The sequence below is a fragment of the Microchirus variegatus genome (genome assembly GCF_963457635.1).
Source record: "Microchirus variegatus genome assembly, chromosome: 15".
Lineage (NCBI taxonomy): Eukaryota > Metazoa > Chordata > Actinopteri > Pleuronectiformes > Soleidae > Microchirus > Microchirus variegatus.
This window is the reverse complement of record NC_139816.1, coordinates 5,255,767-5,276,113: the sequence shown is the minus strand read 5'-3', so window position 1 is coordinate 5,276,113 and position 20,347 is coordinate 5,255,767. Positions and strand designations below refer to the sequence as shown.

Genomic DNA, 20,347 nt, shown 5'->3' with positions numbered 1-20,347 from the left:
TTTAAGCAATGAAATTGCTTTGAAAGTATTTTTTTTAGCACCAGAAAACACCCTGAACGACAGCTAACCCTAACAGCAGCTTTGAAATAGAAAAGCTCTTCTTTATCAATGACATTTGTGTTGTCCTTTCTAAACAGTACCACTTTAGACACTATGTAAGTACTGGGAGCTGTTTTGAAAGTATTGGTTTAGCGCCAGGACAACTCAGACTATGCCAAATCATAACTTTTGGACTTTGGACTTTTATTAATCCATCAGCAATGGACAGAAGCCAAAACGATGACATCACTGAAGACAGAATCCTCTTTAATATTTCTGATACACTGTGAATAAATCGGTAATCTGACCAATCTGGCCCTTGGCACAGGGACAGCTACAGCTTTGATAAGAGCTTTTGCCTGTTATTTAACAGATTCACATGGTCTTTAGCGAAACTGTCGCTGTAGGTGCACGTCCGACGTGGCTTCACCCCGTTTCAAAAGTTGCCTGCTTTTGCGTCGCTACGAGCAGGTTGTTGGCACGTTCACGGCGCCATAAAACAAAAACACCAGTGGGTCGACGTCTGTGAAGTAACAGCATGAGAGCGTGCACGTCCGCCACTGCTGCCAATCTCACCACCAACCATGCCAGAGGACCATGAGAGCCCACTCGCCTCGTTAGTATTCGCTTACTCGCTCTCTATCTACTGTTCCATTTTTTCCTCTTTCTGCATTAACAGCAGCTTAGCATGCTCTGACATTTTAATTCCACCACCAAATCCCCCTCCCCCCAAAAAAAATATTTATCTCTGAGAACTCATCAAAAGCTTGTCCAGTCGTTTCCCCTCCCGCTGCTTTCGCTGCCGACTTCCCTTCCCCTGCTTTAATAACCACAAGGACATGTTAATAATTGCTGGGGGGGAGGTAAAGGGCAAGCAGGAGGGCAAATGTTTGCACACATGGGCAAACAGGTCAAGTACAAAATGAGGCAAACACAATCTCACGATGGTACGCGAGGAGATTCGGAGTTCTGTTATTGACACCTCATTAGGTCCCGTTTGACTTTGATGCGCGTTGTTGTCGTGCCAATCGTTCTTGGCTGTGCCGGTGGACAGACTGCGGGGGGATATTTTGTACGTTTGCTGCTGGGTCACGGGGGAACACGCTGCAAAAAAAACCCTCTTCGCACTCATCATATATTAAAAAGCTTTTCATCGCAGGTGCTCCAAGGCTTTACTAATTCATGCTGTTTTATCAGGGCAAAGCTGGCACATGTGAGATGAGCAGCTTTGTGGATTAGCATCTTTAACACTATTTTGTTCCCGTGCATGAATGCTGGTGAAAGACAGGAAAAAAAAAAAGACCATTGAACCAAGTGTGTTGCAGAATTTCAGCATCTTCGGATTAGGATCTAAAGTGGAGCAGTGTTTCATTCACCCACTTGAATTCCGGTCAAAACAACTCTCCTGTAAGTGTTTTCTTCTTCTCTGTCTAACCAAGCCAGGAGAATATCTCGCAGCATTTTATTTGTTTTCAGTTCCGCTTTACAGCTCGTGCTTCCAAACACAGACTCAGTTGGCTGAAAACAATCCACTTCAAAATTATTATCTTTCCCCCGCTGTTATAGCTGCAATGTTCTTTTCTATGATTGTCTATCAAGCTGCCTATCTCTGCCGGCACGACAATTCAGTTAATAACTGTTGAGACCTCTCCTTTCGGCGGAGATGTGAGATAGGCAGTGTGACATACGCTGTGTCGACTGACATTTCTATGGAAACAGAGAGATCTTGTGGCTCTGAGGAAGAGTTCCTCCTCGCTTCCCTGAAGGATATTACAAGGCGGCGCGAAGCATCGAACCCTGGCCGCCCGTCTGCTGCTGCAGTGACCCCGTCCCCTCCCTGGTTGCTCCGCCAAGCTGGTAAGGAGAATTTACTGCTGCCTCTCCAGTCGAATTAGGAGGAAGGGGGGGAAAAAAAAACCTTTCTTGGAAATCAATGTGGCAGCCCAACGTGCATCCACAATGGCCCTGTGATCAATTTATATTGAAAATACAATTAAACTGTCACAGGGTGAGAAGAGAAAGCCACATGTACAGTCAGTGTGGTCACCAAGTAGCCCTGACACGTCAAAATATAGTCTTTTCTCTTTTGCCCTCCTACTGCGAGTAAAAAGATGGCAGAGGGCGTGACACGGTTTCAATTAACACATGGGACTTTTGGTCTTTTAAAGAAAGAAGACACCATAAAGATTTTGTCATTGTAAAATAGTATCTACAGCAATAAAGGAAAGATTGATATTCAGGGCAATGCACTATTGATCAATAATTCTGTAATAACCTCAAGTGATTTAAGAGAGAGAACAAAGCTTCTGCTCCAACTCTAGCCTCCGTTTCCAGCCTTTGGGGGACATCCAACCCGTGATGTGAGACATCAACCAATCACAGCAATTCATAGAGAAAGAGAGAGAAAGAGCGCCTCCTACTGGCTGTCTACCAAGCATAAGAGCATTCTTAGAGACGTAGAGATGTCTCAGAAGGTCATCTGTCATGTCCGTGAGGTCAGAGAATACCAAAATATCAGGAGTGGGAATGATGCTGTAAACACATACTGTACCATACTGTATATATTCTGGAAATGGTCTATTATGTACACATTATATATGTATACATTATATTCAACTTTTTTTATATAGTCTCAGTGTTAATATCTTTTTACATTGTATTTGTATTGATAATGCATGGTTATTATTTGTTATTCTTATCTTGACATCACAGCTGAGAGAAGTTTGTACAGAACGTAGCTTGAGTTAAGTTGACTATTTGATTATGTTAGCATTAGAGCTCAGCTAGCTAACCAGCAAGCTAATCTAGTCCATTTAATTAACATATTATATGTCATTTATAAAACAAAAAAAACGTAGTGAAATGTACGTAGTGTGGGTATGACTTATTAAACTTAACTCAACTTCTCAGGGAACTTCACAACTTCAGGTTTTCCTGTGTTTAATGTAATTAGCTTATACCTCAACACGGTGGGCTGAGTGTCTCCACCTGTAGCGGCAAATAGCCGTGCCGCACAGCGCGTGTAATCCAGGGGGTGTGAGCGCCGAAGACGGTAGAATACGCGTGTTGATAATAAGTAACAAGCTCTTGGTGGGCACCGTCGTCTGGCGTCATTTGTAGGCGACATTGGCGTGACTGTGGTCGGACTTAAAGTGACCAAAAAACTGCCAGACTGACGATGTCGTGTTTGCTAACGATTTCCTCGCTTTCAGCGCTGATTCTCGCCGCCGCTCACCTGCTACTGTTGTTGTTGTTGTGAGAGAGACACGGGGAACGTGGACGGCGCAACCAGACGGTTCAGTGATTGGCTGTTTGACTGTCACTCCAGAGGCTCTGGCCAATCAACGGGCAGTAAGTATGGAAGCAACTGAATACGAGGGAGGGACTGCGTTTGTTCATGCAACCAAACTTGCTTCACCTATTTTGCCGAGCGCTATTCTCTCTCTTTAAAAAAAAAATAAAGTTGAGTGACTTAATCGAACGTTTTTTCAATCGTTATCGCGGAAGTGTCTATCGCGATACATATCGTTAACGTTTTTACGCCCTGCCCTACAAACAAGACAGTAAATAACTGAATAAATAGCGTCCTTGTTAGCAAAATAGCTAGGTTCGCAGTATATCGTTCATTAAAAACTCCACAATAACATGACATCACATCTCAGTTCAGTGTGTCGTACTTTACAAAAAAAACGTCACAACTTCAAGCTCTACAGTGGTTAATGTCAGCACTTTAGCAAATGTTGCTAACTATCGAGCTAATAAACTCAAGAGCAACATCGTGCCAAACAGAAATTAATGCTTGGAAAAACTATTTGTAAATCAGGGGTCTCAAACTCGCGGCCCATCAGTCGATGTCCCGCGGCTCTACACTTATTTTGAAATTGCAAAATTCCACATTTAATTATATGTAAGCCTGTCCAGTGTTTTAATTACAATTGTCTGTTTGTACATCTGTCTGTTTTTGTTATTTAGTTATGTTTTTGAGTTTGAGGCCCCTGGTGTAAATGGAAAAAAAGTCAGCTCTTCTGATCCTTCCAGCTGCTGTTAGCGTAGCTTAGTTTCTTACTTAAGGTACCAATCACATAAGTTAGAGAGACAACGATCGGTAAGTTATTACCATATAATATTTTGCATCCAACTCTTTTGGAAAACATCTAACTTCTTGTCTTTTCTTTCAGAGCTAGCTTTGACAAATTTTACAAACAGTAAACAAATCGCTTTTCTAAAAAAAAAATAGCATCTGATATTTGTTAGAAAAAGAATCGAGAGAAGTCGCTGTATTCAAATCATGCAACTTAATTGCAGAAAACAACTTGAAACAAGTTGATTTGCGGCGGAAAACAAACGTTGAAATATTTGTACGTTAAGGAGTCCATTACAGACACAAACGACTGGAGAGAAAGATTTCTTTGTTGTGAATCAGCTGTGAAGCAAACTATTACTGTTTACGCCGACCGTTATGCCGTCAAGGACACGATTTATTTTTCAAAGCCTTTCACTCAATTAGCGCTCACCGCAGAGTGATACCACAATATTTCCAACGTTGGCTCTGTTTTTTTTTTTTTCCTTCGGCAGAAGAAGATATTTATTTGTGCTCCTACGTGCTTCATCTTCCAGTGTGAAGTGGGCTGAGAAGTGGAGTGGTACTTATCAGACATCTGTGTGTGAGAACTTATCAACGAGCTGTCTTTGTTTGTGAAATTAATCAGCTTCGAGTGCAGCAAATGTTCGAGCAGGCGTCTTCTGGCCCCCGCCATTTGTGCCTCACTTAAGCTAGGCCAAAAGCATGGCAGTGGAAACTGCTTAGGGCAATTAGCCAGTTAGCCTTTAAGGCCTCGTGTCCTGGCCTGACCAAGTCTGGCTTGTCTTCCATGTAGCCCAGATGGTAGCCTCAGACGGTGCACGAAAATAGCCCATCGAATGCCTGTTGATGTGTAAACTTGAGAAATGTGGTCAGAGACTTAAGGGTGAAATGTTAAGTTAATATCACGGCACCATTTCCAGCTCGCTTTCCTTTAATTATGGACAATTTTACAACGTTGTTAATGCAACTGTTGCTACAAAGACGTGACCACAAGTGATTTTTTGGGGTATTTTGACAAACGGAGATGGTGTTCACACTCTGCAGGGTCAAAATTATGACTTTTAAAGTTTAAATGTATTAAGTTTTAGATTTTTTGTGGTAAAAAAATTAAATGTATGTCACTACAATTACTTTTTTAAGTCTTTAAAGTCACTTCATTTAAAATAAATAAATAAAAACTACTGCAATATAGATATTAAAGTCTCAAATTTAGCTTAAGGACACAGCCTATAAATTTGAGGAAATTCGAAAAATGTATTATATTTAAAATATTTAAAACAAGTACAAGTGGTAAGTTTTGTTTTAAGGGTTCATATGTTTCACACGATCAACCACCGTTTGTTAATGTTAACAGTTTTTAGTGTAAAACATCATTGCAAAAAATGTGTGGTGTGGTGGTGAAATTTCACTTTTAAAATAAGACTTTTGTATTGAATTATGATAAAATTACCCAATAACATTCCAATTTTCCCATGTATTGACATAAATAAATTAACAAAAGTCTCTTTTACACTATTTTGACTCAATAAGAATCAATCAAATGATTGAATAACAACTAGTCAATAAAACAATAAGAATATATTTATCAAGTAACAAGTTTGGCTATCTTTTAATTTAAAAAAGGGCTACACGGCCCCCTGACCACTAAAACCCTGGCTACAGCCCTGCTACACTTTAAAACCCACTCGTTTTAAAAACATTTGTCCAACAACACTAGAATCCAGAGTGAGATGATAGAAAATCACCGTGATGAAACCCAGCAGAAGTCTGAGACGGTGTTGGGCAGCCGCTATCTCGCTCAGACATCGCTTCTCTCCCGCGACATCATCAAGACAGATGTTTGCAGAGGCCTCGTCGCCACACGACCTCATCACATCACCCTGCCCGCCGCTCGCTCGTGCTGCGTAATTGAAGTCGACCCCCCCCACCCTCCCTCCCGTTGCACGAGAGGGAACTTATCGCCTAATCAACAAACACTGCCAATGTGTGCTCCAGGTCGCCGCTGGAGACCGCGAGGGGTTGCCATGGCGCGGTTACAGCCAGGACTGTGCCATATTGCAAACTCCTTGCCTCACTGCCAAGGTGAGCAGCTGGTAATGAGAGAGCATGAACGGAAACCACACAAAAAAAAAACACACCCCACCCTCTTCCAAACAAACATACAAAGCCCTGCACCTTTCCACTCCGCTGCTGACGCTCGAGTTTTTCCCCCAGGACGCTTCAACCACTGAGTCATGCAGGAGTGGGAAGCGTGTTGTGTCTGTGTTCATCTGCCTTTTTTCTTGATTTCCTGCCCATTACTGGATGCAAGCACATGTGCAAGTGTGTGTGTGTGTGTGTGTGTTTGCGTGCACGACTGTGAGGGACTACGTTGAGGAGTCTACCCACCAGGCGTGGAACCACTGGGGCCTATCAGGGGCTGTAAATACTTTATGAGATATGATAGTGCAGCGCAAACAACTCCTCAACCACAGGCCATTAACCATTTTTCAGTGGATATGTGCCCTTTGGTAAAGTAAGAAATAATAAAATAAACAAACATTTTCTTCCCCCAGTGACAGAGCGGGCCCTCGGAGGCCGTGTGTGCAGCTCGCCTGCTAATGAGAGGCAGCGTACGATTCTCTCTCTCTCTCATTCCTGCAGGGAAAAAAAAGGAAAACAGAATCGGAGGCCAGTGCAGCGAGATGAGCAAGATTATCAGCTCCACCGTTTATTACCAGGGTTGGAAATCGTGTACATCACTCTGCTCTGTGTGCTGCCTCACCCTCTGTGTATGCTCACACATTTACTCACCTACTGATAGATCATCTGCTTGATTCCTGTTTTTTTTTCAATAATTAAACCAAGCTTTGTGATTTTTAAATGTCAACATGGTGTCTTTGCTCCATATGACAAAAAAATCATTAAACAAAACTCGATTAATGGGGAATTGGGGATTGATCGATTATAAAAAATATAATTTCAAAGGTATAAATTAGGGATGTGAATCTTTGTGTGAGTCGATTCCGATTCTTAGGTTCTCGATTCAACCGATTTGATTCAAACGATTCTCGAGTTTGTATAAGATAATGTGATAATGTGATCACACAAATGGAAACTTAAGACAAAAGTTAAAATTTATTAATTCAAAACAAATAAAAACTTACTTCCTGTACAAAAAAATAACCGATTTTTGTAGTTTATAAATCGATTCAGAATCGTGGTTGATTAGAACTGCAATTTTTTTCCCCACCCCTGGTATAAATTCTAATTCATAGATTTTAATCCTCTTATGAGTCATGACCATCCTTATAATCAGGCCGTCTTGATTTATCTTTGATTTTATGGCTGTAGAATTGATGTCGACTAAAACTAGACGGAAAAAGTAATGGGTTATTCTGACTAAAACTAGACTCAAATCCTCAGACTTTTAGTCGACAAAAACACATTTTCAGGGTGTGTTGGTCCGTATGTTTTGAGAAATTCCACTGAGTTCAGTTTCTATCGTCACATAAACCACTCCATCACTCCATCCTTGATCCAACTGCTCTCTTCGTTTCGGCAAAGATCGCAAAATTCCATTTGTTAGCTCCTCACTCAACTCAATAAAAAGCCTTTGTTTAAAGAGAATGAAAAAAAGAGAGGAAGACAACCATGAGAGATCACTTTTAAACAAATGACAGGAGACAGGATGCTGTAATTCAAGAGCAGTTTCATCATTTCTATTTTCTACCACATGTCAAGAGCTGCTCCCTTGTTTATAATAACATGCCATTGTGTTATTTCCAATTCATTTTTTTTGTTCCTCCAGTGAAAACACAAGTGCTTTTGTTCCGTCTGTGTTCTCCGGTTGCCGCGATGTCACTCTCAATGACCAAAAATCCTCTCTTTTGTGTTTCTCCGCGTTGTTCGTGTTCTCGTTGTTTTCCTCTCTTTCAGACCTTTACATTGTGTGTGTGTGTGTGTGTGTGTGGGGGGGGGGGGGGGGGTGGCCTCCACCTGAGGATACAGATGCAGATGGTTGTTCTCCATGTCGAGCAACTCAAAGAGCTATTCATTCCCTTTAGGGCCTCATTCATCATTTGTGCTTTATCTTGCAATTAACATACAGTAATTGCAATCAGATAAGATCCGCGCGCCGCAGTCCTCGGTAACAACTGGCTACTGAGGAGGAAGAGGAAGGAGGAGCTCTCAGCTGCATGTACTTCAGGGAAAGTACAAGAGGAATAGTTCAGGGCTTTTTGGAGTGTGGCTGTACGAGGTAGTGACTCAGTCAGTGGTGACTTTGCCATGTACGGCCCCCGGGAAGCAGCCGAAAACACAGAGGCTAACTCGCACTAACAACATGGCTGCCAGAGGGGACACGGGAAAATAACTGACTTTTAGCCACTTCACAAAATCTATGTCGTATGTATGTATAGCTCACAGGGACACAGGAGCTGCTGGTCGACTGCTGCCTCGTGTGGTCACTTTGTGTCACTGAGGTAAATCCGAATTACCAATTTCAAACACCAAAGTCACAAAATCACACATGACGTCACTGACAGAGGCAGCAGTGGATCAACAACGTCCTGTGTGCTGTGATGTAAAATCACAGATTTTCTCTATGGGGTTTGGTGTGAGAGAGGGAATCGTATACAAACTTTTGTTTTCTGTCTAAAAAATATGTCCAACGCTACAATAAAGCAGCAAATATATCGTTATGATTTTGTGGACTTAAGCTGGTGTAGATTTTATTAGCTGGGCCTTTCTTTACGTTGCTAAAAATCTGTTCCTCCTTGTGTCGTCGCTGGCAGCCATGTTTTCAGCGAGAGTGAGCATTTGTGTCTCAAGCCTGCTTAAGTCTGCAATATGTTGAGAATATGTTTGCCACTTTATTTTGTTGTTAGACAGCATTTTCCTGACGAGAAACTAGAAGTTTGTAAACCAAACACTTTTTTCACACCAAAGTCCATGGAGAAAATCAGCATTTTTAGCTCACAGGGGAAAACAGGAGCTGCTGGTCTACTGCTGCCTCGTGTGGTCAGTTTGTGTCACTGAGGTGAATCTGAATGAAGAATTTCAAACACTGAAGTCACAAAATAACACATTTGAATTCACTGATGGAGGCAGCAGCGGAACCACAGCGGCTGTGCTGTGATGTAAAATCACTGATTTTCTCTATGGGCTTTGGTGTGGGGAGAATGATCCATTTGTCAAAGTTAATTTTCTTTTCACAAAAGTGTATCTAACAGTGAGATAACGCAGCAAACACAGTCTTAAGATACTGCAGACTTGAGCAGGAATGATTATATTAGTTATTTATTCATATATTAAGGTTTTGTTTTCCCTACATGTCCCTGTTGACAGCCAATGAGATGCAACTACACTTAAACAAAACCTAGACTTTAATCTTAAAATCAGTGTTAAATAGTTGTGTATTCTACCAGCTGGTGGGAGGGGGGGGGGGGTCACTTTGTGTCATGCAATCTCTCTTCAATAACTAACAAACCCTGAACTCTGCCTCTAAGTGAGGTACTCGACGGTTGATGTTTTAATCGCATCTTCAGGAGACGAGCTCTCAGGCTGTGGCCTCCTGCTCTCTAAGTGTATACCACACTCAGATACTCCATTCTCCTCCAGTTATTAGTCCTTTTACAAGCTAAAAGGACGAGTGGCACATCAATCACCACTCTCTAAAGACAAAGTGGTTTGATCATGCTTGGTACTTACTTTTGATCTTCATTCACTCTCCCTGTGTGTGTGTGTGCTTTTTTTGTTGTACTTTGCAGTGTTTTTTTTTTTTTTTGCTTCGTCTCGTATTTGCACGACTCCCCGTAATCCTTTTAGAACCAGGGCTGAAAGTCAGCCCTCACTCAGGGAGGACGTATGTTGCGGAATCTCATTTGGTTGGATGACTCCATCCTCTGCAGACGCACCATCGGAATGCAAAGCACTAGCCCCCATTCAGCTCCTCGCACAAAACCGCCTTTCTTCCTCCGCAGTCGTCCTGACCTTGCCACAAACGCTTCACAATCTCCTCAATTACAGTAGCTCAGGAAGAGGAGACTGATATCTCCACTTCCACTCCGCCGCATGTAAAGCGACCATTATTTGGCCCCGTCGTCTTGTGCGTCTCCCCCAATGTTATCTGGGTCGACGCAGTGTTTTCATTTTGTTGAAATAATAATACCTTCAGAGGTGGAGTCGTATTTCAGCGCAGGTCGGGACAGCGGCCGCTGATGTGAGCGGGATGGACGTGGTGCAGGTGGCAGCCGCGCTGACAGTCGAGCACAAAGTGTATCAGACAGCCAGTGGCAAACAAAGTCGGGAGACGGATGAATAAATGTCTGATACACGAGCATTAGAGTCAAAATTAAGGCTGGGTTTCGATTTCTGTTTTGTTTCTGGGGCTAATCAGATCCTGTCAAAACAGTGCCAGTGCTTAAACAATGCCTTTTTTTCCACTTCCATTATACAGTTCTGGCACGACGCATCTCTACTTGGTTTGGTATCGGGCACACAAATACACACACACACACACACACACACACACACACACACACACACACACACACACACACACACACACACACACACACACACACACACACACACACACACACACACACACACACACACACACACACACACACACACACACACACACACACACACACACACTAGTTACTTGTAAAGCAGTTGTTTTCGGTGTGACTGACTCATTAGAATCAGTTGATTTGTTCACAGGATCGTTCAGCACTTCCTGCACGACCAGAGCACAGACTCGCACAGTGATGCCGCTAAAAACACCAGACTCCTGTTAGAAAAGGGGTGGGGGAAAAAAATCGATTCACATAGGAATCGCGATTCTAATCATCCACGATTCTGAATCGATTCATAAACTTCAAAAATCGATTTTTGAAAAAAATAAAAAATCTGGAGAGAAGTTCCAAAAATAATTTTTGTATCGAGAATCGTTTGAATTGTGAATCGTATGAATTGAATCGGTTTAATTGAGAATCAATTTTGAATTGAATCGTGACCCTAAGAATTGGAATCGAATCGAATCGTGAGCCACCCAAAGATTCAAATCCCTACAGTTAAATATTGAGATTTTAGACGGATCCTTTGCTAAATGTTGGGGAACCGAGCCAGAGCAGGTACTAAAAAAGTACCAGGTACTATATGGAAAGCAGGGTCTCTGCAGGTTTCAACAAGTCAAATTTAAGACTTTTTATGACTTTTTTAAAGACCATAATGAATACAATTGAAGACCCGTTTCACATCCATACTGCCAAAAAAGTACAAAAGACAATGGAAAATTGGAGCCACAAATCGAACTTGCACTTACCCATCTTATGCAAGCAATTTGGCTTAGCTGTGGGCTTTCGTTAAGTTTTCTCCGCTGCTATGCTAAGCGGTTACACACCACGGCGTGCGCACAGCACACTAGCTAGTGGTGCTCTATAAATTCTCACCTGGCAGTACAGGTGGCCAACTTTAGTTCCGTGTTGTAGTTGTGTTATCACATCCTCAAAACTAGAAACATTTCAAAGCGAGACTGAAGTTTATGCATGTTTTAAATAAAAGTCCCGTTAAAATTATTGGATTTAAGACTTTTTAAGATTTTTTAAGACCCTGCGGAGACCCTGGAAAAGTTAGAACGACATAAACCGTACACCCATCCCACAGGTATGTTTGTATAAATGTGATTGCTTTAGGGGAGGGCCTTGACTTATGGAGGCCACCATCTTGCGGCTAACCTGCCAAACCAAGAGCATGTATTTAGCCTTTTGAAGCAGAAGCTGAAAAACTGTAAATGAACCTGCTTCCTAACCACTTCAGACCGAGTACTAAAGAGAGTTAAAGTTATGTTTTTTATTAAAGCTGCCATCTGTAAGTGTAGAAACAAGCTAGCAGTAGCGGGCAACTTCTTGAGAAAATGCAACCGAAGCATCCCACCCCGTCTCTTCTCAGCAGAGGTTTGAAAGATTTTGTCAGTGATGTCATCTTTTAGTTTCAGCTAACTTTTGCCTCACTTAGGAAAATTTTGAGCTAACTATTAGCTCCCCACCCCCACTGACAATTAGAAGTTAGCCGATGATTCTTGAAAGCTTTCACCTCAATTTATTTGCTCATTTATTCAATGAAGTATGTTTGCTAAAATATTTTTCCTTTAGTAATACAACATTACTGGTTGAAAGTTAATGGAAAAAAGCTAATTTGATCGAGTAGATAACCAGTCTGCTTCTAGGATGATTATCTACAAATCAATTAAGCTTCTAAGACAGGTAGCAATTATAGAATGAAAAAAAAAAAAAACTTTCAACAAATTTCTGTTTTTTCATCTTCAATTGACTGTAAAATGGAAATGAAGCAGATTCCGGCGAAACATGCATTCCTTTGGTTTGATAGATGGGGAAGAATTCTGAGCTCCATCTTCATAAATATGTATCAACAAGGCAGAACGTAATGAGACAAGCTCTCTCTCTACAGTGATAAAAAAAGAAAAAGGAATCCTGGAAGAATAAATAAACAAACAGCAGAATAAAAAGAGAACAAGTAAGAAGACACAGTCCAGGACGCTGTAGATTGGATGCACTAGAGTGTATTTTTTTGAGTTGGAGGTTGTTGCTTTGTCTGCTGCTTTGTGTGGCGTCTCCACTCCTTAAAGAGCCTCTTATCAGTTTAACAGTGCAGCCAGTCACCTCCAGTCGTCTAATGATGGCAGTGAAACATGTGGCACTCTCTCGTTTTTCCTCTCTTTTCCCTCTCTTTTCTTCTTCTTCCTCGTCTGCTCGGCGTCGGTGGGTGGATAATATGGCAGCTCGCAGCAAAACTACAGAGCGCTTCCCTCTTCAACTCTGAACAAACTGCTGTCGAAACTGAAAAGAGTTTAAATTCTGAGGGAGCTGAGCTAAGCTCCTTCAAGAGACATAAGCTCCTCTGAAAAAGCCCAACTGAGAAAAAGTGGCAATTTACCGTCCGGGGTATAAAAAACAAACTACTACTTCTACTCACAGGTCTGTAATTTGAGTCTGAAACACTCCATTTATCCTATTTCTTGAAATCTTCTTCAGGTCCTGATCGCCATCGCTGAATACATTCGGTTAAAGGGGGTGGTAGTGCCTCGAAATACAGTAATATTCACATTTAACTCAGCAACAGTACCAATCACCTGTTCTCCTTCAGCGCCGATTCCTCTCTACTCAGTGTTTATTTTTTATTCGTCTATGTTCTATAATATTTATTTATTTTTTTTTTAAATGTAACTTGTACAGTTATATCTTTAAAAAAAGGTAATTCATTTTCAGAATAAATTAGAATAAAACACCACCTTCCGCCCCCTCGTCATATCTCCACAATCTAATTTTGTTAGCATTTAGCCACCTGTAAAGTGTAATGTCTTTCTTTTGTACAATGATTTTTCTTGTAATGTTTTATTAAATGTCCATTTGTACATTTAATCATGTTAAAAAATATATAGTAAGGCGGGAGTAAGTTGTGTGTCAGTGAGGGGAATGCTAACAGGAATTAGCTTAAAACTTTTATGGTCAAGACGACATCACGGAAATAAGCTTTCAAACTCAGCTCTGTAACTTCTATCTAAAACATTTTCTTGACTTAATTGTTTAAAATCTCTACTTCTAAGGACTTAGGAAGGCAGTTAGCGAGTTAGAAGTTTGACAGAATTCACATTTTCACATCAACTTCCTGTGTTTTTGTGGGGGGGCCAGAGCTTTCATGAAGATGTTTGAAAGTGGGCTGCATTTTAACGTGTTATTGCTAGCTTTTCCACATGACTGTAGCTCTGAAGGAGAACTATCTCTTTTTAAATCTGCTTTTTCAGACATGTTTTCCTCCACTTCAAAACACTAAATACACACTCTGGATGGTTTGTCCATTCAGCCTGATGTGGCGCTAAGCAAGGCCGCTGCCTTACGTACATATAAAAGGCTCCTTCTCCAACTACAAAAGTCTATTTTATTTTATTTTTAAAGAGATTGCATATTTATTACCTTACTTAGTGATATCAACAGATTTGACCGTTTTTTTTTTTTATGCTATACTTTGAAAGCCATATCACCTGGACCCAACATACACGTAGTGATCTCATTGTGATGTGTGTTCACACTGTGGTGCAGAATAAAGAAATCTGAGCTTACCTTTCCGACGTACTGCATGTCCGTGCCGGTGTACTCCTCCAACATAAAGAACTGGTTCCACATCCAACCTCGTTTGGAGCGTCTGAGCGGCACTCCGTTGGCGTCCTGACCCGTCAGCCCACCAGACCCCCTGTGCCCCCCCGTAGTCCTTTTCAAGGCCCGGAGGCCGAGCGCCGGAGAGCTGAGGTGAGCCGTGACCCACAGCAACATCAGGACGCAAACTGTCCTTCTATCCATGACTGTCTTATCACCACGTTTAAGTGTCGTCCTCCTCAGTGGTTTGTGTCCAGTCTTCTTTGGTCAGAGCGTTGGATCCGTCCTCATGCTGTCAATCATCGATTTTTTTCCTCAGACTCACGTAGGGCGGAAAACCAGAACCTGGAACATTAACACAGAAAAACAGAGGCTCAGAACTCAATAGATCAATTAATGCTGAGTCACATTATTTGTTCCCGTAGGAAGGTAGGTTTTGCAGTGTCAAGAACTCAAAACATTGTGACATAAAAGAAAAAACTGCTCCAGCCTTTTTATTGATTAGCAGCAGTCGATGTAAGATAATAGGACACAACATTTCTAAAAAACATATAACAAATAAGATTACTGTAAATGTGGCAGCAATAATGTTGATAAAAACAGTAACTGGATTAATAAATAAATTAAATAAATCTTATTCAAATTCACTTTACACAGTAAACATTTAGTCATTTTCACTTTCAAATCACACGTTCAGTGTCAAAGTATTGTGACACAAATCATCATATAAATTGTGACAAGAGCAAATTTCTGCATAATGTAATTACACATTTTACGGCTATATGCAAAACCTGCAATTTTCTCATTAGAGCTGTGAAATATGACCAGAATTTTGCATAAATCCATCTTAAACTTGATAGTAAAACCCCCCGTTTTTCACAATCTATATCGGATTTACGGCTGCAATTTACGATTGTTTTCATCACGGATTAATCTGTGGTTAATTTCTCTATTCATCTCTGTTAAAGGTTGTCCTCTCACGTCTTGTTTTATCCACAAAGTAAAGATGTTCAGCAGTTTCCTGTCAAAGATAATAGCAGATCCTCTTTGCATTTCTTTCTGAAGCCTCTTAGTGATGCTTTGAGATTTGTTTGTTGACACTGGTCCAATATTTTGTGCCAGAATCCAAAGATATTTTCTTGTCATCCCAAATTACTGTCTATATACAGTATGATCATAACGAGCAGCCAAATGTCAGATTTTGGACACATTTTCTGGATCATCTCCCCATTAGTCCCCAAAAATATATGCAAATAAAAGACAAAAATAAATAACAAAACAGTCTAAAATCAGTCAGAATCATATTGTTCTTTTGTTGACTTGACTTTTCTGAGTTACAAAGTGAACAAAAGTAAATGATGTGTATGAATATAACAGTAAAAATCCAAAGCCTTAAGGCAAAAATTGTTTCCAAAATTGAATAAATCCTTCTAGTTTGTTATTTTTAATTCACTGACCTTTTTCTACTTTGTACTTTTGCCCAAAAGTGAGTTTACATAATGTGGTGAAAGAGTTAGTCATCATTTGGTCGCTCGAGTCGCTCTCTGAAAAACCTTGGCTTGGATTCAGCTTCTCAAATGTGAAGGTTTTTTTATTTTATTATTGAGCTCCACAACCTTGAGATTCTTTGATAAACCGAGCAGTTAATAATGGGGAAAAAAAGGGGGAAAAACATGATTTTGAATAATCAAATCCGGGTTGAAACACGTGGAACGAGATGAAAATGATCGAAAGTCATGTGGAAACACGGGGAGAGAGCGTGAAAATGTGTTCCACAGCTCTGTGTGTTTGATTGATTTCTCTGAACACACACAAGCCCCTGATATACATTCATGCACACGCACCTACTGTACGCTGAATGTCAGTCATGTGATTGATAAGCAGGTCCAGTGCTGCCCGACCTGATGAATTTCAGATTAGAAATTCCTCACATCAGTGTGGAGATAGAGCTTACATGTTGTACAAGCACGCGTGGAGCTGTTTTATCTCCATTAAGCTGCTGAATCAATATCTAATAGAGCAACGGAGCTCGAGCTCAACTTTCTGTGTTGTCTGTGTTTTTAAACAATCTGTTTCAGGCACAGATATGATCAGCTAATGCCGCGCCGCAGAAGAAGAATCGCCCGCTAAAACGATCTTAAAGCTCACATAGAGTGGTCCTGTTGCACATATATGTTAGTTATGGAGGTCTACTTACATACATTAACTTGTTTTTATGCTCAAAAACCTCCTAGTTGCTGTAAACGAGCCGATAGAAATCTGTCTTTTCTGACGCTGTACCCCAGCCGCGATATTTCAGACTCAACTCTCACCCCGGCTTCCCAACTGTCTTGTGATTGGCCAGTACCCGGAAGTGACATAATCAGTACACCCACTCTCAGAAGCGCAGCTCCCCCCCTCTGGAACGGTGGATGCACTGCTACTCATAATCAAAACATTGTTTTAACAGTGTTTAAAAATAGCATCTTCACGACTCCCCGCCGCAGTCTCTTTGACAACCTTTGACCCGGAGTCAGACCCAGAGTCAGAAGACACTGTTGCTCGTGAAACACCTCCACAACAGACGTTATTCTTCTTCTGCGGTTCAATGTACGCAACTGGATGTGCCCGGACTAGTGCCCGGACCAGGAGGATCTGCTGTTCCGGAGAACCGTTGTTTACGTAACCGGACCGGGTTTTTTCAGAGATCTCGCTGAGCCCGAGATTACAATAAAACACAGCGTTCTCAGCAGTGGCTGAACTGTTTGTTTAGAACCTTCAGGGCTTCTTAAACAAAGTAATGATGCAGATACACACTACAAAAACAGCTGTAATTGGAACTTCCGGTCTAGGTCCGCTTTAAAGTCATAACGTATAACATTTCAGCATTAAAGCAGGCGCTCGTGATCCACGGCTACCTTCGTCAGTAAGTTCAAATGTGCTATTTTTCTACTACTTTTGACCACACGAGGCAGCAGCAGCTCCTGTGTCCTCATGAGCTGGAAACGACTGATTTTCTGTATGGACATTGGTGCTGAGAGCTGCCCGACTTCATAAAAATACAAGAATATCAGGGCTAACATCTTGTACGGCATTTGTCGGGCTATTTTATCTCCATTAAGCGGCTGAATCAACATCTCTAATAGAGCGCGGGGCTCGACTGCGTCCTATCTTTTTAAACAATCTCTCTCGGCACACTTTGTTATCGGACTGCGCTGAATGCCAATGGAGACCGTGGGCAATGTCAACCACGAGCTTATTACCTTAAGATCGGTGTAAAGATAGGGAACAAAATGACTGTTTGCAAAGAGCGAAACAGGGCCTTGATGTGGCTCGTGGAAGATCTGCTCAGTCGTCAGGTGTTCTGCTCTGTGAAGGCCCGGTACAGATGGAAACAAGAGAACAGAGGAGGAGGAGGGAGGAAGAGAAAGAAGGCCATGAATTCTGCTTTTGTTCTCATTATTCCTCACAGGCTGGGCGATATCCAGGCTTCTGCAGGCTGGGGTTCAGTCGGGGGGTTATCAGCGGCTCCACTGGGGAGCGTCTGCAAACGTTCCTCCATATCGCTCGTTCTCAGACGGAGAGATGGAAAGCGTACGGCAGGTCTGGCCGCCTTTTCTCGCCGAGTGTGTCGGAGAATGAGGAAACCGTGTCGGCGGACATGAATTAAGTACGCTGACCTGCATGCAGGAGCGGTGCCGGGGAGACCGTGCAGGGGGAAATGGAGCGAAAGGTGGTGGCTGAGAAGAGAAAGAGCGGAGGAAGCTGTCACAACACTCGTCTACGGCACTGGCGCTAAGTTTAGTATCTGAGGAATCTGGTGCAAGTGAAGAAAAATGAAGAAAAAAAAAAAATCCATCAAGCTATTTCGCAGGACAACCGCTGAGCTCTATACAAACAGACGCCTCGCTGCATCGACTGGGATGGCATCTGTAGCCAACTTTTCTTCTTCTTTTTTTTCTTTTACAGAGGGTTTGATGTCGCCTGGGCGTCTTTGTTGGCGCGATGAAACAACATACAGTAGCTGCATATTTCACTCTGGTGCCCGTCTGTCAAGGCATGTGCAGCGAGAAGGATTGGGTTCAAAACAAAAAGCCAGAGTTTGATACCGAGTGTCTTCTGTTGGTTTGAGAACCTTGTTTACTTTCCCTCCGACAACCCCATCACAGAGAGAACTAAGGGCACACACACCGATGTCATGTGGAGACAATCACCAGCTGTCAATTTCTTTATTTTCTTTCAGCAGCAGTTCTCAAGAAAGTGCAACAAGAAATCCTGAATGTGCACGGGTGAAAAACACACCTGAAAACAGTTAACAGCAAACAACTGCCAATTAGTTTTCTATTTAAAAGTTAACGCCTCGTCAATTTTTCAACTGATTACCTCTCGGCGTGACATTAATCACCTTTGAACAAAGGTAGCGCTTGAGTAGAGATAATCTGCTTTAGTTGCTTATTTTGGAGAGTTTTTTTCAAGAGAGTTGAAACAAACATATTTTAGCCTCTTAACAAAAGTCTCACTGAATAAAATTTACACAAACTTAAGTCGACAATGTCTTAAAAACATGAGTGACCAGCTCTTCTGCAAAGTTTTTGTCACTCTGCAAACTCTCCAGCACCAAATCCCATACAGAAAATCAACGATTTTACATCACAGTTCACAGGAGTTTGTTGATCCACTGCTGCGTTCATCACTAAATTCAAATTATTAATTTGGATTAACCTCAGTGACACAAAGTGACCACACGAGGCAGCAGTAGACCAGCAGCCCATGTGTCCCTGTGAGCTAAAATCACTGATTTTCTCTATGGACTCTGGTGCAGCAGAACATAACATTTGACTTTTAAATCAGACGTCTGCTTATCTATTTTTATTGGAAGCTTAAGTGCAAAACAGAAAACTAAAATCCTTAATATTTGTTTATTTGTATGACCTCTCGTGACCCACATGCAGTACTCTCATGGCCCAGCAGGGGTCTGTGGCTCACACATCGGGACTCACTGATCAAGAGCCAATTCCACTTCTGACTGTGCCCAGAGAAAAACACAAAGTCACATATGGGGAAAACAAAGCAGGATTCAAATACAAAAAACCTGTCATCATGCTGAGACGATGCTGCAAATGAGCAAAGCAAGTTTTAATATATATATATTTATAAATATATATATATATATATGTATATTAGATGTAGTTACCGTGACAACAGGGAGGGAGACAGGAAGTGGAGGAGAGTTAGAAATGTCCCATCAGAGCTTGTGTCAGCAGTCATCCATTACTCTACCTGTCTTCCACAGGCAGCCAAGGCTTGTCCTGCTTTTCCCCTTATGAGGCAAATTAGCTGTGGGGTTAGGCCCCCTCCCCTGCTCTGTGTCCCTCTTTTCCCTGGTGCGTTGCAGTTTATATCCACCACCCTCCCCACCCCCGTCTTCTGCTCCCTCACCATCACCACCCCCCCACCCCCCCCCACCCCCCCCGTCGCTGCCTGATTTGCTTGCACAGGCCTGAGCTGATATGCATTATCGCTGGGCTCTGTGTTTTTTTTTTTCTTCCTGCTGAAAGCCACTCACTTTGCATGTGTCCTCTGCCTGGCTCAGCACGGCTGGGGGTCAACAGTGCATGTGCTGATGGAGGCAGGTGAAAGTGAGATGGACTGTCAGGTTTCTTAATAACACCCGCAGAGAAATATCTCTCAGACCACCCCCCCCCTCTCCACTTCCCACTCATGGTGAAAGCTGTTTCCTGTCGACATTTCCACGATGGCTGCTCTCTCTTCCAGCGTTTTTACCCGCCCCCCAACCCCCCACCAACCCCCCACCACACACACAACTCCCTACACACTCGACTTTATGAATTTACTTAATTGACGCTGGTGAGGAGCATGTGGGACTTTGAGCTATTGATTTGCTCCAGGCTTCAGCGTGGTTGGAAATACCAGTCGGTCTCTTGGGTAAGACTCATGAAGCCTCTACCGCGAGTCCCCCAGCGTTGAGACGCCGGCCTTTTCAATGGATTTCTTCATAATGTCACCGTGGAAAGCTAATGCTTTCGCTGTATGGACGGCTCCGTCGTCCCCGAGGAGCGTTCGC

General features: G+C 42.2%; 1 protein-coding gene across 1 annotated transcript in view; it reads right to left on the bottom strand.

Annotated features, from left to right (window-relative positions):
• Positions 1-14,487, bottom strand: part of LOC310937550 (cadherin-6-like) — a gene marked incomplete at both ends in the record, with an annotated part of 59,272 nt that extends 44,785 nt beyond the window's left edge. Inside the window, one exon of the mRNA XM_083901833.1 lies at positions 14,251-14,487. Coding sequence (XP_083757959.1) covers positions 14,251-14,487 — 237 coding nt within the window. The remainder of the gene's footprint in view (positions 1-14,250) is intronic.
• Positions 14,488-20,347: the final 5,860 nt, after the last annotated feature.